The 19,944-nt window shown below is 38.3% G+C and overlaps 1 protein-coding gene across 1 annotated transcript in view; it reads right to left on the bottom strand.

Annotated features, from left to right (window-relative positions):
• Positions 1 to 19,944, bottom strand: part of LOC101860919 (1-phosphatidylinositol 3-phosphate 5-kinase) — a gene marked incomplete in the record, with an annotated part of 67,676 nt that overhangs the window by 24,830 nt on the left and 22,902 nt on the right. The window contains 11 exon segments of the mRNA XM_035971875.1: positions 887 to 1,130; positions 2,018 to 2,118; positions 2,940 to 3,101; positions 4,501 to 5,489; positions 6,529 to 7,106; positions 11,909 to 12,078; positions 14,833 to 14,927; positions 16,402 to 16,528; positions 17,425 to 17,565; positions 18,194 to 18,373; positions 18,808 to 18,885. Coding sequence (XP_035827768.1) covers positions 887 to 1,130; positions 2,018 to 2,118; positions 2,940 to 3,101; positions 4,501 to 5,489; positions 6,529 to 7,106; positions 11,909 to 12,078; positions 14,833 to 14,927; positions 16,402 to 16,528; positions 17,425 to 17,565; positions 18,194 to 18,373; positions 18,808 to 18,885 — 2,865 coding nt within the window.

Here is a 19,944-nt window from a genome sequence, read left to right as displayed (position 1 = left end):
GATGTGAATAAAAATAAAAGCCATGTTCTAGAATTGTTCATAAGATAAAGGTTGGAAATTGTAAGGAAAAACAATCGCTCAAATTTCCAGAATGACAATGTCAAAAACATTCTCTTTCAACAAAATACTAGATCTAGAAAGAATACTTAAGTGAGTTTACTAAAACAAGATTCACCATATCAAAAGAGGAAGTGATTTTCAAAAGCAGACCATTCTGAGAATTTTGGTGAAACAGGTTAAAATTTTACCCTCACAGCACGGTATAATTACCTCATCAAGAGAGAAGTCCCCATATCTAACAGGCCAACAGGTGGTATATTTCTCTACTGCTGGCCAAACTAAAAGATAACTAAGAATGCATTAACACAGCCAGGTAAATGACTCCCCTCCCACCAAGAGTCTATTTACAGTTTTACTGAGGCTCGACTCCCTCTAGCATATGTGAGACGTCATGGTGAAATTCGGCGCTCGTCAAAATAATATAATTAAAGTAATCGGCATTTCTCTGGCCTCTGGGCTGTTTTTTTTTCTAATTTTCTTTTTTTTGGGCTCAATACCTTTCATGTCTATTTAAAAATACACTGATGAGTGGATTTTACTTAAAAACAATGATTTAAGCACAAGAAATGTAAAATTACAATATTTCCAAAGACTCTCAAGCTTTGGAAGTCAAAAATCAGACCCCATCTCATTCAATCATAAATATCTCGACTTCTCTTCAAAATAAATGGGTATTCTTTTCATCAAAAGCACGACAAATGAACAAGCTTTAAGGTGATACTAATAACTCCAAATGCGCAAAAACTGACGAGCGCCTGATTCCATCACGTCGTGCCACATATGATATCCTCTTGACCCAACCCTCTTTGAAGGTATGACCTCTGACCTGCTTGCACTTGCGGCACCAGCTCCACATGAGGATGTTCTCCTTTCCACCGGGCACGTCACTCTCCAGCTTTTTTAGCAGCACGTTGATACACGCTGATCCATGCACAAACCGACGCACGTGTTCAGTCATGGGTGTGTCACATGTGGGAGAGGGGCACGAGTACTGCGGGCGGAAACAGAAGCGCTCCAGGAACCCACCCAGGGTGATGTCGTTACGTCCGTAGAACTCCATGGTAACCACCCTGGAGACATAATCAGCCAGTTATTTGAAGAAAATGTTTATAGATACAGCAAAAACAAAAATTAGAATGATGTGACTAAAGAGGAGTTATATTTGAAGGAAATAAACAATGAATAGCAAAAATTTAAGACTCAAGTGACTATCACTACTTAAGCACAAAAAAACAGAATATTTAAGACAGAAGTGATTATAGCAGTGGAATCCACAAGGTAAGAGATTAAGAGGAAAACCATGCGGAACCTGGAGAAGAGCCACAGAGACTGATGTTCAGATAAGGGGGAAGACATGGAATAATATCAAGAAGCTAGCTCAGGAAAGAGAAAGGTGGAAGGTTTTCGTGGTCTGTAGCCTGATGCAGAGTGAGAAAGGTGATGATGGTGATGATGATTACAATCGTACATAAAAATCTAAACATTAAGATTAACAAGACTATGCACATTTAAGCAAAATCTCAAACAGCAGGCACACAAGACTTCAATAAAACAGCTCTGTCAATCCAGGTCATTACAATTTCAGTAAAGTAAAGGACCTACAATTTAACAGCATATTAAACTCTCATCACTATCATTGATATTTTATTCCTACTGATAGCCATTTTAATGGACCATCATTAAGGTGTCTCTTTGAAAAAGACATTTGCAATACACATAGGACATATAAGTGAGAAGATTAGAAGTGTTGCTGAGAGTAACATACCAAAAAAAAAAAAAGAAAGAGAGAAAAGGACTAGAGATGTTTGATAGGAAAGAAGGAGCAAACGATACCAGAGTGTCTGCCAACCACCCACTAAGACACTTTAAGCCCAGCTGAAACATAACATAGCATTCTAAGAACAATAACATATTAAAAGCATACTCCCTAAAGCAAGATAGGGGTCAGGTCACTTACCATGGGTACACACAAGGATATGGGTGGTTACTTGACTTGAAGGAAAAACTGCTGAAAAGCACCATGAGACGCTGGTGATTCATGGGGTCCAAGCAGTCTAACTGCAGACGAGGTGGAGAGGACAGAAAAGAAAAAAATATCAATGTAGGTGTTTTATGAATCCACCAGCACAATTGACACCATTTAGGAAGCTGGCTTTTAAAAGCACTGCCTGTTGGAGCCAACCTGGATTACCTTTACCATTACAATACTGACTGCTACTACTGATAGTAATAACAGGATCAATATTAACAATACTACTATTGCTACTACTACTGTTTAGTTTTAGTAAAGTTTTACGGCACTTGAAACACATTAGGTGATATAAGTGCTGAAGATTAGAGGTGTTACAAGTGAGTAATAAAGCATAAGAAAGAGTAGGAGGAGAGATCAAGACGATAGTAATTAGATAGAAAAAGAGGAGCAAACCATACCAGAGCAACAACCAACCACCTACTACTACTAATGATGATGATGAAAATAATAACTATAATTGGTAGCATTTAGATATCACTTTCGTAATATCAGAGTGTTCAGAGTGCTGTACAACAAAAAAGTATATTCCAAGAAAAAAAAATATTCACCCATGGCAAACTCCAAAAATAAACATGAAACCTCTCTATATCTGTCTCAACCAGTCTTTGTTTTTGGTCTTTCTCAAAGACTCTCAAATTACAGAACAAAGAGAACCACAACTAAAAAATCACCAAACCATCTGTACAAACCACAGCTGAGACTAACACAAATCCGAGAGCACCAGTCGTAAAAGAAGAGACTATAGCTCTAAGAAAGTCCAGAAAATGGAGGGAGTAAAATACAACAAGGTAAGTGAGAGTATTGAAGACAAAGACTCATAAAACAAGACTATTTGTTTTACACCAACCTTCTTCTCCCACAAAGGCCCTCCACCAGAGAAATTGTCGGGGCCAAAAAGCTCATCCATCTTTTTTCCAGAGGCCTCCGTGATGGCCTGTTGTTGTCTGTGGTTGTTGTCATGCAGCACATTGATTCGTCCCCCACGAGCTCTGAAGTCTGCCAGGATTGACTGAAGCATGCACAGAACCAAAAGAATAAAAGGAACTACTAATCACAAAACTGCGGGAGCCCTATAGCTAAAAATCACAGTCATACCCCCCCCCCTCCTTTCTCATTTTTTTTGTCGACATCAATGGATTCATATATCAGGTGCATATATTATAAATATAACAAAAATACAAAGACGCTCTGAAGACTTCTTTGAAAGATTGTTCCATTGATGTAGATGAGTGGGAAACCTTCTGTTTTAATCGATCAGCAGCATAATGCCAGGACATGTGGCCGCAAGAGTTTTTTTTTTTTTAGAGAAAAACAGAGTTTGTAAAGCAGAGGCAGCCACAGAAGCAAAAAAATCAAGACAGTCAAATTCTGATACTGACATTGACCACGCAAACCACAAGTGGTCTGTTTGTGGATGATTCTTCTAAAAAAGAGTAGCGTTTGAAAGTCAGAAGCGAAGCCATACGAAGGACAAACTAACTAATCATATGTTTAGGCAGACAAGCGCACCATTTTAGTAAAAGGAAATGGAAAGGTAACGTTTAGAAAGTTGTTGCATTTGTGATCAGTACAAGTTTCTTGAGGGGGCTCTCACGGCCTAGAGGTTATAAGGTGTTGGCCTCTCATTCAAAGGTCTCGGGTTCGAATCCTGGTAGTGACGGAAACATTTTCTTCTCTAAAATTGTCCTTTTTCACCTCCTTTCCTGCTCTCTAGCAATGTTCTGTCGTCTGCTTTCATCTCCACTTTCTGACCCCACCCCCCTCACCTCCTTTGCCCCCTCCTCTGGGCTCCAGACTCTTTCTGCAGCTTTTCTACTGCTGCTCCTTGGCTCCTTTTTGCTGCTGTCTTTCAGCCCCACCCCTGATCTTCTGGTAGATAAGATCTACACCTAGCCTTCTCGGACAAGGGTGAAAAATCTCAGATGTCCCAGGTGCAAGTTGCCCACATTAAAGATCCCTTGATGGTCTAAAATCGATAAGAGTAGGCTTCCGCCACTACATGGGTAAAAATTCGAAATTTCCTACCAACTGAAAATGTTTAATATGACGCGTGCGCTCATATGACCATATGCAGTTGTGAGTGCTGTAATACACCTACCAAAACAAACAAACTAAATAAATTGCTGGTTATTATTTCCTTCCCTTTCTCAACTATTTGCAGGCTCTCTGTAAAACAAATTACCCTTATGATGTTGAAATGGGTGTTAAACCCATAATGATTACCATAACAATTGAGACAAAGGAAATTAAGGACGTTCAAAAGGTAGTTGGCCAAAATGGACATTGTGACTAATCATTGTCACTTCTGACACTCAGCCAACAATTTGTTAAGGCATATCTTGACCTATACAATGCAAGGAAAAGAAGATTTTAAAAAACAAAAAAAACACACGCAAACTTCTTCTCACCTGTATGCTGTTCTCCCAGATGGGCTCTGTCAGGTTACTGGTAATGAAGGCATGTGAGTCCATGATCTGAATGTTACTTTTGCTTGACAGTTTTGAGGAGGAATCGGAGTCAAGCAATTTGACCTTGCCAGACCGCTGACCACCCTCACCGTCGAAAAGACTTGACCAGAAAATCTCCTCTGGCAAAAACTTCCGGACGGCACATCTTGCACCTTTATCTGTTTGGATAAAAGGAACTGTGTACTTGTGGTACGGAGATACAGAAAGGTGCACACCATCTAAAGCTTTCCGGAAACGTTTGTATTGTGTCTGCTTAATCTCCTTCAAAGATATCTTTTGGGTGTTGGTCGAGCTGAAAATAGACTCATCCTGTGTATTTTGGTATCCAAGCAAAGGATCACTGAAGTCAGTCAGTTCGGTGAGTTTGGACGTGCTAGGCCTGGAGAGAGTGACTGCAGGTTTTCCAGACCCTTGTGAAGAATCCTGATCAGCAGAACCCATGTTCTCTTTATCGACAGAGTCGGTGCTTTTCAGTACTTTAGTTCTAAAGCTGGGAGAAAAGTCTGATTTCCCAACAGCTTTAGCAAAGCTGGAGGAAAAAACATCGGTAGAGCCTTTAGTTTTATTATCTTCTTGTGAAAGTATGTCCGATCCACTGTTATGCTTTTTTCTCTCTGAGGTCTCGGCTGTTTTCTCTGTAGAGGCTGCGCTGAACGGAATAGCAGAAGGAGGAATGATACACACAATGTTCCCAATGAGTTTGGGGCTGCCGTTCCAAATACTGTCCTCCGTGTTGGTTTTCAAAGCTAGCTCCGGGGTGCTACGCCCAGATATTGAGTCACACACATGGCTACTGGAGCAACCCGACAGTCCGCTGTTGTGACGTGATTTTGTCTCAACACTTTGACCTGATAGCAGCGGGGCAGTGGTCAGGTACTCCATGGCTTGTGGTGCACTCATCTCTGCCAAACTGGCAACTTGTGCAGACCCTGTAATACAACATACAAGTTTTAATGATAAAAAAAGATAGTATATTTGTATAGCACAAATTCAAATAGCAAGCTCTATACGATTTACAATCTATATTATGACCCCAGTAGAAATCTCAACTTCCTGGGAAGCATACAGTGCCATTTTAGAGGTTCTAAAACACTAACAAACTGGCATAAGTATAACATAAGTAAATTGACAAAATACAGTATACCTTTTCCATGCTGAGAGTGGGCATGAAAATGGGTTTATGTTCTCACCAGATCAATAGGTTTTTTCCCATCTTTCATAAAAGGGAAGGCGGGGCCCAGCACTTACTCCCCTCGGGTCATCATCATCATCCAGTGCCAGATCTGCGACAGACATCGGCGATCATGGTTTTCCATTCAATTCCTTTGCTCGGATGCTCTCAAAAAAGCTACGTTTCCCTGATCTTTCCCTGTTACCCATTTGTTTAGGTTCCCTAAGTATGTTGTTCTGGGTCTACCCCTACCTCGCTTGCCCTCAATTTTTCCAGTGAGAGTTAGATGTTCAAGACCCTTATGTCTATTCAGGTGTCCCAAAAACAGCATTTGTCGTTTCCTGATTGTTTTTAACATTGAGCGTCCCATGTGGGCTTCATCAAGCACTACCTCCTTTGATTTCTTTTCCTTCCATGATACTCTTACTTAGCAGTCTCCTAAGAAACCACATTTCTGTTGCTTCTATTTTATTTTCACTGTCTTTAGTGATTGTCCAGCATTCACAGCCATATAGAAGGTATGGGTAAGGAGTAAAAAATGAGTTCTAATTTGCAAATTGTACAAAGTAAAAAGAACTTTGTGGTCAAAGACCAAGAAAAGTAGGCCTGGAAATGAAGGCTTTTAGAGAGTGCAAATAAATCTGCTTGTGGTACTTAGAAGAAAATATTGGTCCCAAACTATGCAGGGAGACCCAAAACTCAGCAGGAGCCTGACAAACCTGTGGCAAAAAACAGCCTACATACTACAGACATTCATTTGAAGATGAATGAGAAGAAAAAAAAATTCAACAAATCACCTGAAGAGGAGCTCCGCGCTTTTGACTGTTCGTTCTTCTCACCGGCCAAAGTCTCTTCAGAATCTGTTTGAGCTGACTTTTTGGACGTCATGGGAGATGTGTCCGAGTCCTCAGTCCCAGGCACTGAACAGGCCACATCCTTAACCACCGTCACCTTTGATCCCTCATGTACTTGCCTATGTACCTCTGGCTCCCTGCATTGGCCCTCGCCTTCGCCTATCTCCTCCTCCTGATTCACTGGGTCAGAGGTCACAGTGGGTACATCGGCGTCTGGGCTGCCACCTGTCCATTGTCCCCCTCCAGGCTTTTCAGATTTCTCTGCATCACCCTCCTCTTTTGGCTCACCGAGCTGGGCAAAGTCTGAAGAAAGGTCAGTCAATACGGAGTAATCTACAGATGAAGAATCAACATCTTTGTCCTTGGTGGTGTAGTTCAGTCCTCCATCTTTGCTTCCATTGACGACATCATTGTTAATGTCGACTATCTCAATGTCACACTCAGTGTCTTCCTCTAGGTGGAACTCCACATGTGAGTCAGGGTCCTTCGGGTTTACAACTGCCATTTCTTCTGACTTGATGCTGACGATGCAAAAGGAAATTTAAAAAGTCAAATTTCTTTTTCATTTCCTCAAATTCATCCACACATGAATCTATGTCTACACCCAAAAAAATGTTGTCTGTAGTTTCATCCTCTCCTGAATAAGTAATTCACACCCAAAACAAATTTATTAACTTCGAAAGGAAGACTATTTACTCAGAATTGAGGCTGATCATCCCAATGCAAGATCATGCTGACAAAAAGTGTACTCTAAAGCAATCACTCCATACGTGACGTCGTTCTCCTCAAAAGCTCTCAGTCACCCCCAAAGTAACCTCAGTTACGTGGAGATTCAAGTTATATCAGGCCAGTATAATAACATCCACATTTTGTCAAAAACAGATTGGGATACCAGTAACAAGGACATTTTTAAAAAAGATGAATAATCCACATTAGAATGGGCACATCCAATCATTAACAACTCCTTAAGCTCAAGAAGAACAACTCATTAGTGTAACAAAAACTTGAATCTGTAACTTTTCAAGTTTTATGAGATGATGCTGATGATCTGCACTTTTATTTGTCACCCTGACTAAAAAGATACCCCCTCAAAACAGCCTATTCAGGAACTAAGATTTTTAAAAAAAGCTTTCCCATTCCTTGTATATCAAGTAAGAAGCAATCGAAACTCAAACCTGTGCGGGTCAAAATGGCATTAAGTGAAAGTAAAAAGATACAAAACAAGAGCTGAGGAACAAACAAAGGCGAACTATCCCTAACCACTACTGACCCGACACAATTTGAACAAATGAACAGGGAGACTGCTGTAGTTTGTATGATAAACACAACTTCTCAACTACTTTGATGATATTGGGGATAGTAATTTCATTAGAATAACAAAAGCAGCATAAATCGCAAAGGCAAAATAACAATGTCTAGGCAACTGACAAATAGAGACAGAAAAATATTTTTAAAAACTCAGGGAAATCAGGAGGGTATGTGGAGAACACTTGACTGAGAAAGATCAAAGTAAGAGAATGTGAAAGGGAAAGATGAAATCAACATGTTTAGTTTTAGTAGAGGTTTTACGGTGCTCGCAACTGCATAAGGTCATATGAGCGCGAGAAGATTAGAGGTGTTACAAGAGAGTAGCAAACATAAAAAAGAAGAAGAGGAGATAAGGACTATAGATGTTTGATAGGAAAGAAGAAGCAAACCACACCAGAGCACCCACAAATCAATATGTAAGATGAAGAAAAAAAAATGTTTTAAACAATAAACACATTTAGAAAATTGTTCTTAGGATAAAAATGGAAGTATTTTTACCAAAATCTTTTTGAAAACAATATTTCAAGTGAATACTAAAACACAAAGGTTTATTATAAACTCTTTTTTATACATTCATCACCATTGAGGGTGGTTGGCAGGTGCTCTGGTGTGGTTTCTTCTTCTACCCTATCAAACACCTATCATCTTTATCTCCCCTTCTTTTTTGTGTTTGCTACTCTCTTGTAACACCTCTAATCTTCGGCACTTATATGACCTTATTGTGTAGCAAGTTCCGTACAACATTTACTAAAACAAAACAAAATTCAGCAGCACAAGATCTCAAAAGTGGATTTTATTAAATACTCGATTTACACACGATAAAAATTGAAACTAGAATTGCCCACAAGATCACTGTCCTTGATCTTGGTATTAAAGCAAGCTCATTCAAAGGTATATTCCACCAAGATGTCTAGGATCAAGCTATCAGTCTCTTAGGAGAGCACCAAAAAAGGGAGGTAAAACACTCTTTTCTTCATAAATTTATATAAAATACTTGAAACCCCTGTTACACGTAAAATGGTATAGTCCACAGCACTTCCTGGTTCTCACACACATTTTGATTACGCACATGGCATACGTCACAGCTCATCAATGACAACTTTTACTGGCAAAACTTGTTATAAGAAATTATTTTTATAGTGAACACATTTTTGCACTAATGGTGTTCAAAACAAAAACATGATGGATGTGCTATTAAAAGCAATATTGCCCCAGCAGTAAACATTTTAAAATCTGTAGAAACCACGCACTTAGATTTTTTTATTAGTATTTATTAAGGAATTTTCTAGAATACAGCTAGCAGGTGTTTGCAAAAATGTTGATCTGTTAAGACAAATTGATACAAGTCATTGTGGAAAAATTGGAGAACCTATGTTAGATAGTTGAGGCGATATTTGACAATAAGTCGCGCCACTAATTTTTTATCGCACTATAGGTATTATTTAAAGGCTCAAAATAATTTTTAAAACAATAACTGCTGAGTGTGGCATATATAAAAGAAAATAAATACATTTTGATAATAACTTTTTAAAGATTAAAAAATACTACTCCAGACTAGTTCGGACACTTCTAGTAAGTGACATCAAAGCAATGTGTATCTATTTCAAGAATGAAATCCATACACTTTAAAATATTGTAGAGGAGAAAGAGCAATGCTAAATATTTTGTGGGGCATCATTGTGAAATCAGGTGTTCGTCAAAATAATGAAATCAAAGAAAAGGACATTTTTCTGATGGTTTGGCAATTTTTATTGATTTTTTGTTTTTTGGCTCAACACATTTAATGTTTATTCGAAAACACATTTCCGTGTGGATTTTACTGAAAAACATTAATTAAAAGCACACAAAAAATGTGAGCTTTCAGTTTCAATCGACTCTTAAACCATGGAAGCCATTTTTCCCTAATTTTACTTCTGGAATGAGGCAATCCCGATCTCTTTCAATCGCAAATATTTGAATTTCCATTTAAGATAGATGAATTTTTTTTTTTCATCAGATGCAAAGTAATGAAACGGCTTTAATATGATATCAATAACTTCATATGCCCTAAAATTGACAAGCGCCTGATTCCACTGCCTCACGACACATGGATCTATATTAATATAATACAGGGAAAAAAAGGGGTTAGGAAAAAAGAAGAGAGAAATGATAAAGAATAAAGTAATATTTTACGCTCGGAGTGTCCAATCAAACTTTGAAGCTGATGCACTGCTTTGAGAGACAAATAAATGAAGAACATTCATACATGCATTGGTGGTTCATACGTCACAGTAAAACTACTTATAATATACAATAGTTAAATATAAATAAAACATAAGAACAATAAGAACACAGCACATATAACAATGTTCTTCATCCAAGCTGTAAACAGAATATAAATATGTGAGGCATCAGGACGAAATCAGGTGCTCATCTTTTTCACCTGATTTGGCAAATTTGATCACGTTTGTGTTTTTCGGCTCAACACCTTTTAATTCTATTTAGGGAGGGGGCTGGTTTATAAACCTATCTCTGTAACTATGACTTTTCAGATAAAGCCTTATAGCAAGGAGGTATAACAGGAAAACATCTCCAAAATGTAACTTTAATTTGTTTGTTTAAGTCTACAGTTACCATGATAACGGCGGCCAAATTGAAAATAAAGAACTTTCATAAAATAAAAAGGATTTTTTATTTACAAACCAAATTTGTTTCAATTAAATACATTGATAGACTCAATACAACACTTTATACAGTTTGGATCTTGGATATATTGAATAGAAAAAAAATAGAAGATGGATAAATGACCTACCCCTTCATGCCTCTGAATCTGATTACATAATCATCCATGTAAACTTAGTTATGAAAGCATTGTTTTGCTTTTCTACTTGTATAAAGATAGATATGGTGTGAATAACAAGCCCTGAAAATTTCATTGGAATCAAATAGAAAACAAAAAAAAGTAGATGAGAAAAATCTATCAAAAATTGAAGTTTTGAGAAAAACAAGACTTTGTTACATAATAGGCAAAATGAAAGTTCAAGGACAGAAAATCTGATAAATGTTTATTGTAAACACAAAGAGTAAGAAATTTTTAGATTTATAAGTGGATGAAGTATTATAATACATAAAAAAGACTAGACACCATAAATTGACCCAAAACCACCAATTTTCAAACCAGCCCCTCCCCTTAAAGAAAACACTTCGGTATAGACATTACTGAAAAACATTGATGAAAGGCACAGAAAAACGTAAATTTCCAGTTTCCAAAGATTCTCAAGCTAAGGAAATGCAGATGCTAACTAAAAGTATTGAAAGTATGAAATGCCAACTATAACAGCTACCAAAGTGACAGGTATTTCTTGAAAAAACAGCAGACATGAGACAAGACATGCCAACTATAACAGCTACCAAAGTGACAGGTATTTCTTGAAAAAACAGCAGACATGAGACAAGACAAAGTTAAAAGTGGGCGGTGTAAGAAACACAAATGGTAAAAGCTCCCACATTTGAAGTGCAAACATCTAGTGAAGCTTGGAAGGTTTGTAAGTGTTCTACGGTCTGCTGGGGTAAAAACAGTTGTAAAATGCATTGCACATGCTGTAGAGCGTGGATATGAGCTATATAAAAGCAATTATAATTATCATTATTATGTAAAGTATAAACAGTAAAAGCATCAGATAAGTTAAGTAGTAACAATAAAAGCTGGCAATTTGAGAAATGCTGACAGCAAAAGATATTAATAAAGAAGTGTTAACAGTTAAAGATAGTTGACGAGATGTTGGTGATTATTAGTAAAAGCTGTCTATATCCAGTGGTGATCAAAGCAGCCAACACGAAAAATTATCAAAGTAAAAGTAACACCAAAATGAAAAGCGCTGACAGAAAAAAATTAAAAGCTTCCACCACAACATTGTCTCTCTGCTTATCTGAGTCAGGCAATCACAGCCAGGGCAAACGCATAGAATAATAATCAATATTAGACCACTTTATTCAAAGATAAATGTTTCTACATGGTGTGGGTTTTCTTCCTCACCTGTCCCCAAAATGATCTCCAGAGTGCTCCTGGGAACTTTCCAGACTCTCAAACGGTTGTCCAATCTCATCAGCCCCTGGCTGTGGCAAAGCAAACTCGTCCATGCAGAAGCATAGCTCCAGCAGGGAGTTGTATGAGGCGTAAGTCATGAACTTGAGAATGTGTTTCACCTGTGCAATGATGCCATAAAAGAAATGTTGTTCTTTTCTTTGACAGAGTTAAATGCACTAAAAAAACCACCCAAACACACACACAAAAAAAGAGATTATTTCCAAGGGTCTTGGGTTTTCATTAAGAGTGCACAAACTTCTGTCAAGAACATATATACTTGTTTATATTACAAGCAATTTAAAAATAAATATGACCCAAAAGTATACCCCTCCCTCCCTCCCTCCCCCACTGGATTATTTATGCAACATACTGCCAGGATCAGGCTCAACAAAGGGGGAGTGATGCCAAATAGGATTTTCCATTGAACAATTTCCAATGTTTTGTACATTTGACTGCTGGTGGGTTGTTTTCCTTTGACTACACGCATTTTCACGTCATGCAAGCGAGTGCAAAGAGGAAGACAGAAGGGTACACGTCCAACTTTAAGCTGGCTAGTACCTGATTTCAATAACGTTGAGCCCCCTCCAACATGTCAGAAATTCACACTGTGTTGAAGGTGTAATCTACATAAATGGGCCAATTATGGAGTCAATGTGTACTCCAAATATTAATATTGGGAATATATTATCAAGATAGAAAAGTTTGATTCTTAACTCTCCATCTCCAAGGGGGATATGCCCACTATGCCGGGGCCCTCTTTAGGTACAAAATCTCAATGCGACAAATACGACACTAACTTGATCATTAAATAAGAAATCAAGTAAACCTATTTTGATAGTTCTTCATCTTAGGGATGAACTCCCAGTAAAAGAGACCATAACAAATATTACACCCTAACTCGTCCGGGACCGCCCAGGAATTCCCTTACGCGCTCCACCCTGACTCGCCCGGAACCGCCCGCGCCGACCTAGCGAGCGTCTTTAGAAACGAAGTCTCGCCTTGACGGGACTCTGGCGCCGAGATTTTGATTAACATAGTTATTGCAAAAAGTTTCTTCTTTCGTTTGGTATGGAAACGAAATTTTTCGGGCCAGTAGTTTTAGTATTAGAGCCGATAGAAAAGCGATCGCGTAACCGACACTAGGTGTCTCGATGTGTTGAAAAGCAACACAATTGAGTTCGAAAAAGGAAATAACGATGGATTTGAACAAAAACAAGCATATGACAAATCAGATGACTCCGAATTTGATGAAAACGTTGTTGCAAGAGTTTGGGGTGATTCAGATTGATCAGACGTAGAAAATCAAGAATTTAGATCTAGGATCCAACCGCGAGGCTGAGAGTGAGAGTGACGGGTCGGACACCCCGAATGAACTAAAGTTAGAACGTTTCCAACAGTTTGCGCATACATTAAGTTTAATTTTTCTGAAACTACATTTATTGTTCGTTTTAACTTTTATTTTTTCAGGATTTCTGGAATTTGTTTAGTATTTTTAAAAGGAAAGCACTATTCCCAGGCCCAGAAACCACTGGCAATAGGGTCTAGGGCAGAATTGTTCCCAGTGTCACTGGGAAAAGGTCCAGAAACTATTCCCAGTGACACTGAGAACAGACAGGCCCATTAGATCTATTGTTCCCATACTCATCTACATGGGCATGATGGAGATGGGTTACTAAATACTAGATAATATCTAATGTAGATTTAGATTCTAGATACTAGTTCTAGATCTAGATCTAACTAAACTAAAGTAGATTCTAGAGTGAGTGGCAGAATTTTTTTTAAAAGAAAAAGGAATGATCATTCGATGCTTGCTTAAGTCGAAATTTATGTACATGTAGATCTAGATCTGCATACAGATTTTGGAGACCACCGTACAGGACAGGTAGAAATCTTTCCTGATTCTTCTTTCTTCTCTAGATCTAGATCTTGATCTATTCTACGGTCAAGTCTAGGCCCTAAGTAAGAAAAGAGAACAAAAGTACTGAACTGAAGTGAGAAGAGCGTTTACAGTGCAAAGACTTCTGATTTTTTAATGTAAAAGAGTTCCGTTGTCACTGGGAATAGTTTCTGTACCTATCCTCAGTGTCACTGGGAACAGTCACTTCGTTTTTAAAATGTGTTTTTTTAAAGGCTTGTATTCACGGGAGGTGGGTTCCTTCCCCTCGCTTAGGATCTAATAATGGACTTCCTGTCCAGGCCCTTAGGGTGTAATGTGTTAATAAGGCAACTGCCAAAACGTGATTTGACGTTGAAGGCATAGTGAAAGAATGTGCCCGAGGAGTGCATGCCAGCACAGCGGTTCAGACCGCAAGTCGCTAGGAGCAGCTTGCCGGAGGTAAGACGTTAAATAAACAAATGCCCAAGCAAAGAGGGTAAATCCTTGTTTGTAAGTCTGTATAATAATGTGTGGCTTTAATGCCTCTTCTAACACCTAAGCACACATATTTCAAAGGCGGAAGGTACATTCATTACAACTGATAAAATGGCTCCTGGAAAAAAGAGAGATACTAAAGAAAACTAGACAAAGGAAAGCAAAGGGGAAAAAAAATCAAAGAAGAGTGCTTAAAATATAAAAACTATCTCCTTTTAAGACGATGATTTCTCCAAAGTGATTACACGCAGAAGGAATACAAATTCAGCATCACAATGAACGTCTAAAAGACTACAATTCTAGTCCATTCGTTCAACTTATAAAAAATTTACACAGGAAAAGGGGAAAGAAATATTACAGTCTTTGGTCTTTGGGACCTTGAAACATCTCAAATGCAATAAGGACCACAGACACTTCGACGACAAATCTAAACCTCCACAATCAAAGTGGCCAAGCGGATGTATTAAAGAGATAATTATGTTCCACGGCACCGAATGCATACCCTTCTCAATTCATTGAGGGTCCCTCCTCTCAGCACAATGGTACAACCGAGATGAGTGGCACAACCATCAAAGATAGCTAACGTCTTTGTCTCTTCTGAAAGAAAACAAACATGAATGGAAATTGAAAACTGAGCAATCAGCAAGAGCCTCTGGTTGTTTTAAAAGAGTCAGAGTAAATTTTAAAAAAAAAAAAAATATGACATTTCAACGGTGAAAAGAGCATTCACATTAACATAATAACCATTTTCAGTGCAAGGACAAAGCAAGATGTATGGTCAGAAACAACTGAGGGAAAAGAAGAAGCAAGACCTACATGTGGTGCTCTCGGAAGAAATAATAATGACAATAATGGGAATTTATACAGCGCTTGATTCCCAGAAGGCTCTCGGTGCTGAACAATGCAGAAATAGCGAGAATGAGGAGAGCAACAAAGTCAAAGTGGTGACCCCTTCACTGGATCCAAGAATGAGAAGGGTAGCTGTTTATCACCAGTAGTTTCCAAGCATTCTTTTACAAATATTTTTTTCTCACGATTTCCTTTATTTTTCTCACTCAATCACTCACTTTCTTATTCATTCACTCTCTCACCAATGCATCTATTCTCTCATAGATCGTTGAGAAAAAAATGCATCAGTTTTTAAGGTAACTTGACAGAAAAGAAGGTGTATAGATTGTTGCCATCTCATGTGAAAATATTATTTCAAATCACAATAAAATTGTTGATTTTGTGCTCACTTTCACCTTAAAACCCTCATGGTATGAAATACAAAACAACAGAATCACATCAAATAAAATGGTTCAAACAAAAACCAACATACCTTATTAACTCATTCGGGACGCAGGTTTTGGACCGGATTTGCACCGGGAGACGCATAATTTTGGGTCAACTTTGAAAGTCTGCCATTTTTTCCCCTTTTTGATATTTTAAAGTCTGTTTTCACTATCTACACATTCAACGTTTGGTTTTTGTCTTAGATCTAACCCAATTTGCCTGGATATAATTCCTAAACTGCCAGGACCCCTACAAAAGTGGTGTATGAGACATAAAAAAAATATTATTTCCTCTAAGTTGACAGTGAAGAAATGCAGAAACAAACAAGATAAAGTTACAATACAACTATAACGCAGCTAAAACCACATCACAACACTATCTACAGTCCAAATAGCGTGAAGAAATAGTTTCAGTCATTGTGAATAGTCATTCTTTGTATGGTACTCCTCAAAGATACGTGTTCTTTGTCGCCCCGACTGCCTTCATAAATCGCCACAGAAAATTACAAAAAACGAAGCTATACGGTCAAAACTAAAGAAATACAGAATAAAATATGGCTTAGCTATGTCAACCAAAAGTTTGTTCCCTGGAATACCTTCATTTGCGCGGATACAACGGTAGAGAAATGCTGTCAGACGTATACGTCCGATGCATCTCCAGCGGAGCTTGACGCTATCGGAACGTCTGATGCGTCCCGAATGAGCTAAGGAACATAAATAATGGACAAAACCCCCTCACTCCACCCCCCCCCCCCCCAACCAAAAGAAACAGAATTTTTCAAAAACCCAATACATACTGTTGGGCATGGTGTAAGTATGGACTCGGAAGTCGTGGCAGAATCCCATGTTTGGTTTACTGACCAACCCATCAATGGATGGCACAATATGAGCCTGGGTGAACCGGGCAAGGCGCTCCATCACACTCTGCCACAAGGAGAAAGACATTTTTTTCATTAGAACCATACACAGCTCATCAAAACAGCAAAGAAAATGACCCTTGGGTCTATAACACAAAACATTCAGAGACACCCGAATAGTTCTTAGATTGGCACACACAGAAATTTTACAAGTAGAAAACCAGTCGAAATTATAGTTAAATAGAAGGGTAGTATGAGCTGGCATAATCATTTAAAAATTCAGTTTTCATCCAAATGTATGATTCGTTCTCTCATCAATATATTACACATTTAATACTCCATACATTTTGACAGATTCAAGTGAACATAATAAAGTGAAAGAGAAATCAGTCTTTTATGTGAAACATTTTCACACGTAAATAAACAAAGCAAAATATGAGATGTCTATACATAGATTTTTTTGTCTACATTACTGTAAATGTAATGCATTCATTGACACTATTCAGATCATCTACAAAGCTGGCTTCTTCAACTCTTTGTATCAGGGCCAGTCCAGACCAAGTGGGATACAGTATCCCAGAAGGAGAGGCCCATTGAAATAAACTACTTCCCTCAGCAAAAACCCAACAAAGATCTTCTCTTAAGAGCCCAACCATTACACCACAGATGCCAGTAGAGAAACAACAGAAATGTAATAAATAAGAAAAATTTAAGAATACACCCTATGGCACTCCCTCATGGCAGTAACTCAGTCTTTCAGTTGGTAGTTAGAGGATGCTCAGAAGTGGTTTGCTCCTTCTTTCCTAACAATCAACTATCGTCCTCATGTCTCCTCCTTTTTTTTTGTAACTCTCTAATAACACTTCTGATCTTCTACACTTGTATGACCCATTTGTGTTGCAAGTGCCGTAAAACTCTTACTAAAACAAAACTCAGTCATTCAAGTAAAAGCTCCAGACTGACCAGCTTCACGTTGTAGAGAAGTGTGATGCCAGCCTCCAGCAAGAACTCCTGGGCTAGCCGAGACACGGACTTCTCCACCACAACCACGTTGGGCCGGTAAGCGATCATCTTCATCACACAGTTCTTCATGAACTCTCGCTCCTGAAAAGAGAAGTCACATTAAATATAATAACAGCTTTCAAGGCAAGGAGAAAGCAAAATGCAGGGTAAGAAACAACTGAGGGGAAAAAAGCGAGACTCACAAGTGGCACCCAAGGCAGAAGTAATAAATATAACAATAATGAGAATTTATATTGCACCTAATCCCTAGAAGGCTCTAAGCTCTGTACAAAGCAGAAATAGTGAGAAAGTGGAGTGCGCCCACACTTCAATACAAGACACAATTACATGAAATGTAGTTTTCAAAAAAGTTCTTGAAAACAAAAGATCTATAGATGTACACAAGACACCATCACTGAATCATTAAATTCCAGAAAATTTTACTCATGTTGGACCCTTGCTTTTCAAGTGTAAAAACGAAAACACCCTCATTTTAGGATGGTGGGGGGGGGGGGGGGGGGGGGGGGAGGGGGTGTGTGCGCTCCTAAACAATCATTATCTCAGAGGATGCAATTGTGTGACAAATTAATTGAAGTTTATAAAGGCACATTTTTACATTTTAGAAAAGGAGAAAACTCAAGTGACTCGTATAAACTTGTACATCCACATACCAAAATAAAAAGACTTTGCATCTACAGAGTTACAAGTGGCAACCAATCTCTTTCCTCACCTGCAGGATTTGAGGCTCTAAAGAAGAGAATTTATTTTCCACTCTCTGAAACTCAATGGTGCCACGGAGGAGAAGGATGAGCGGGTTCACAATTTTGGTTTTCATTTTCTTGTGGGCAATGTTCTTGGTGAAGATCACGCCGTGGAACATTGATGTGTCACTTTTATGGCCTCCAGGCACCTTGGGACATAGCAAGGACATACTTTTTGCACATCAAAGTCATAAATATTTCTACATGGAAGTAGTACTCACGTTTAAAGAAAACCATAAACGTCAAAGAAAAAAAATAGTTTTGATCAGGTCTCTTAATTTCACCCTGGTTTTATCCATGAAATTTGAAAACAAACACTAAAGATAATAAACTACTGAAATCTATATCAGTAAAATAACAATAAGGTCAAGTCAAATTCCACAAAAGCAATTAATTATGATTTGCATCCAATTCCACAGCAAATGGCAACACCTGCATTGCAACATTTCTTATCGTTCAGAAAATGAACCCATGTGTTCTCCACATTAATCAGGAACAATCTGATCCTTTTGAAATCATGTACATCTTTGTACAGCTAAAGCTTCACACATTGATGACTGAAGAAAGGAGCAAGGGTACCCACCTTCTTGATGTGGACATAGTGCCTAATATCCATGTCATCACCTTCCAACCGGATGTCTGGCCGCACAAAATGACTCACCTGAGGAACAAGAAGAAACACGAGAGACCTTTAGAAAGAAAAACATTTAGCCATTTTCTCAGGCTTTCAGTTTCAGTAAAAAAGACATGCATTGACACAATAAACATTCCTTAGATTAGTAAAATTAAGAGTGACAAGACAGAAACAATAGATAGCAATAAACGAAAAAACCCAACAAAGGCACAACCAACGGCACACTCGATCCACTGGTTCGGAGGCTTTAGAACATTCACAAAACTTTTTTGTGGCAGTGAAAAGCTGTTTGATCTCTTATGGCGGTACAAAACACACGACAATCTGTGCTCAAATATACACTAGAGATACCTAAATAGAGAGAGAGAGAGAGAGAGAGAGAGAGAGAGAGAGAGAGAGACAGAGAGAGAGAGAGAGAGATTACTTTTTGGATAGACAGCAATAAAAAGAGAAAGGCATACAAACAGACAGACAGACAGACAAGACCCAATACTCTGTGTACAAAACAAACCTATATATATATACGAAGAAGACTTTGAGTAAGGGGGAAGCACATCGATAATGGCCATTTAGAGCAGGGGAAAGGGTGATAATAGACAGACAGAAACAACTAGGAAAGAAAAGATGTAGGACCTATAAGTGGCACCACCGCATCACTGGCCATCTATAAGAGTAAGTGTGGGTGGTTGACAGGTGCTCTGGTGTGGTTTGCACGTTCTTTCCTATCAAACATCTATCATCCTTAATACCTTTGTATGTCACTCTCTAGTAACATTTCTAATCACTGGTGTTACTGCCAGCACCTACCAACCACCCACATTTTCTTACCCTATGTTTAGTTTCAGCTTAGCAAGGAGTTTTCCGGCACTGGTAACACCTCTAATCCTAGGCATTTATACTAATTATTTGACTTGTAAGTGCTGTAAAATTCTTTCTAAAACACTTGTAACATCTCTAATCCTTAGCATTTATACTAATTATTTGACTTGTAAGTGCTGTAAAATTCTTTCTAAAACACTTGTAACATCTCTAATCCTTAGCATTTATACTAATTATTTGACTTGTAAGTGCTGTAAAATTCTTTCT

Source organism: Aplysia californica, unplaced genomic scaffold (genome assembly GCF_000002075.1).
Source record: "Aplysia californica isolate F4 #8 unplaced genomic scaffold, AplCal3.0 scaffold00525, whole genome shotgun sequence".
Taxonomy (NCBI): Eukaryota; Metazoa; Mollusca; class Gastropoda; order Aplysiida; family Aplysiidae; genus Aplysia; species Aplysia californica.
Note: the sequence above shows the minus strand (reverse complement) of the source record. Positions and strands in the feature narration are given on the sequence as shown.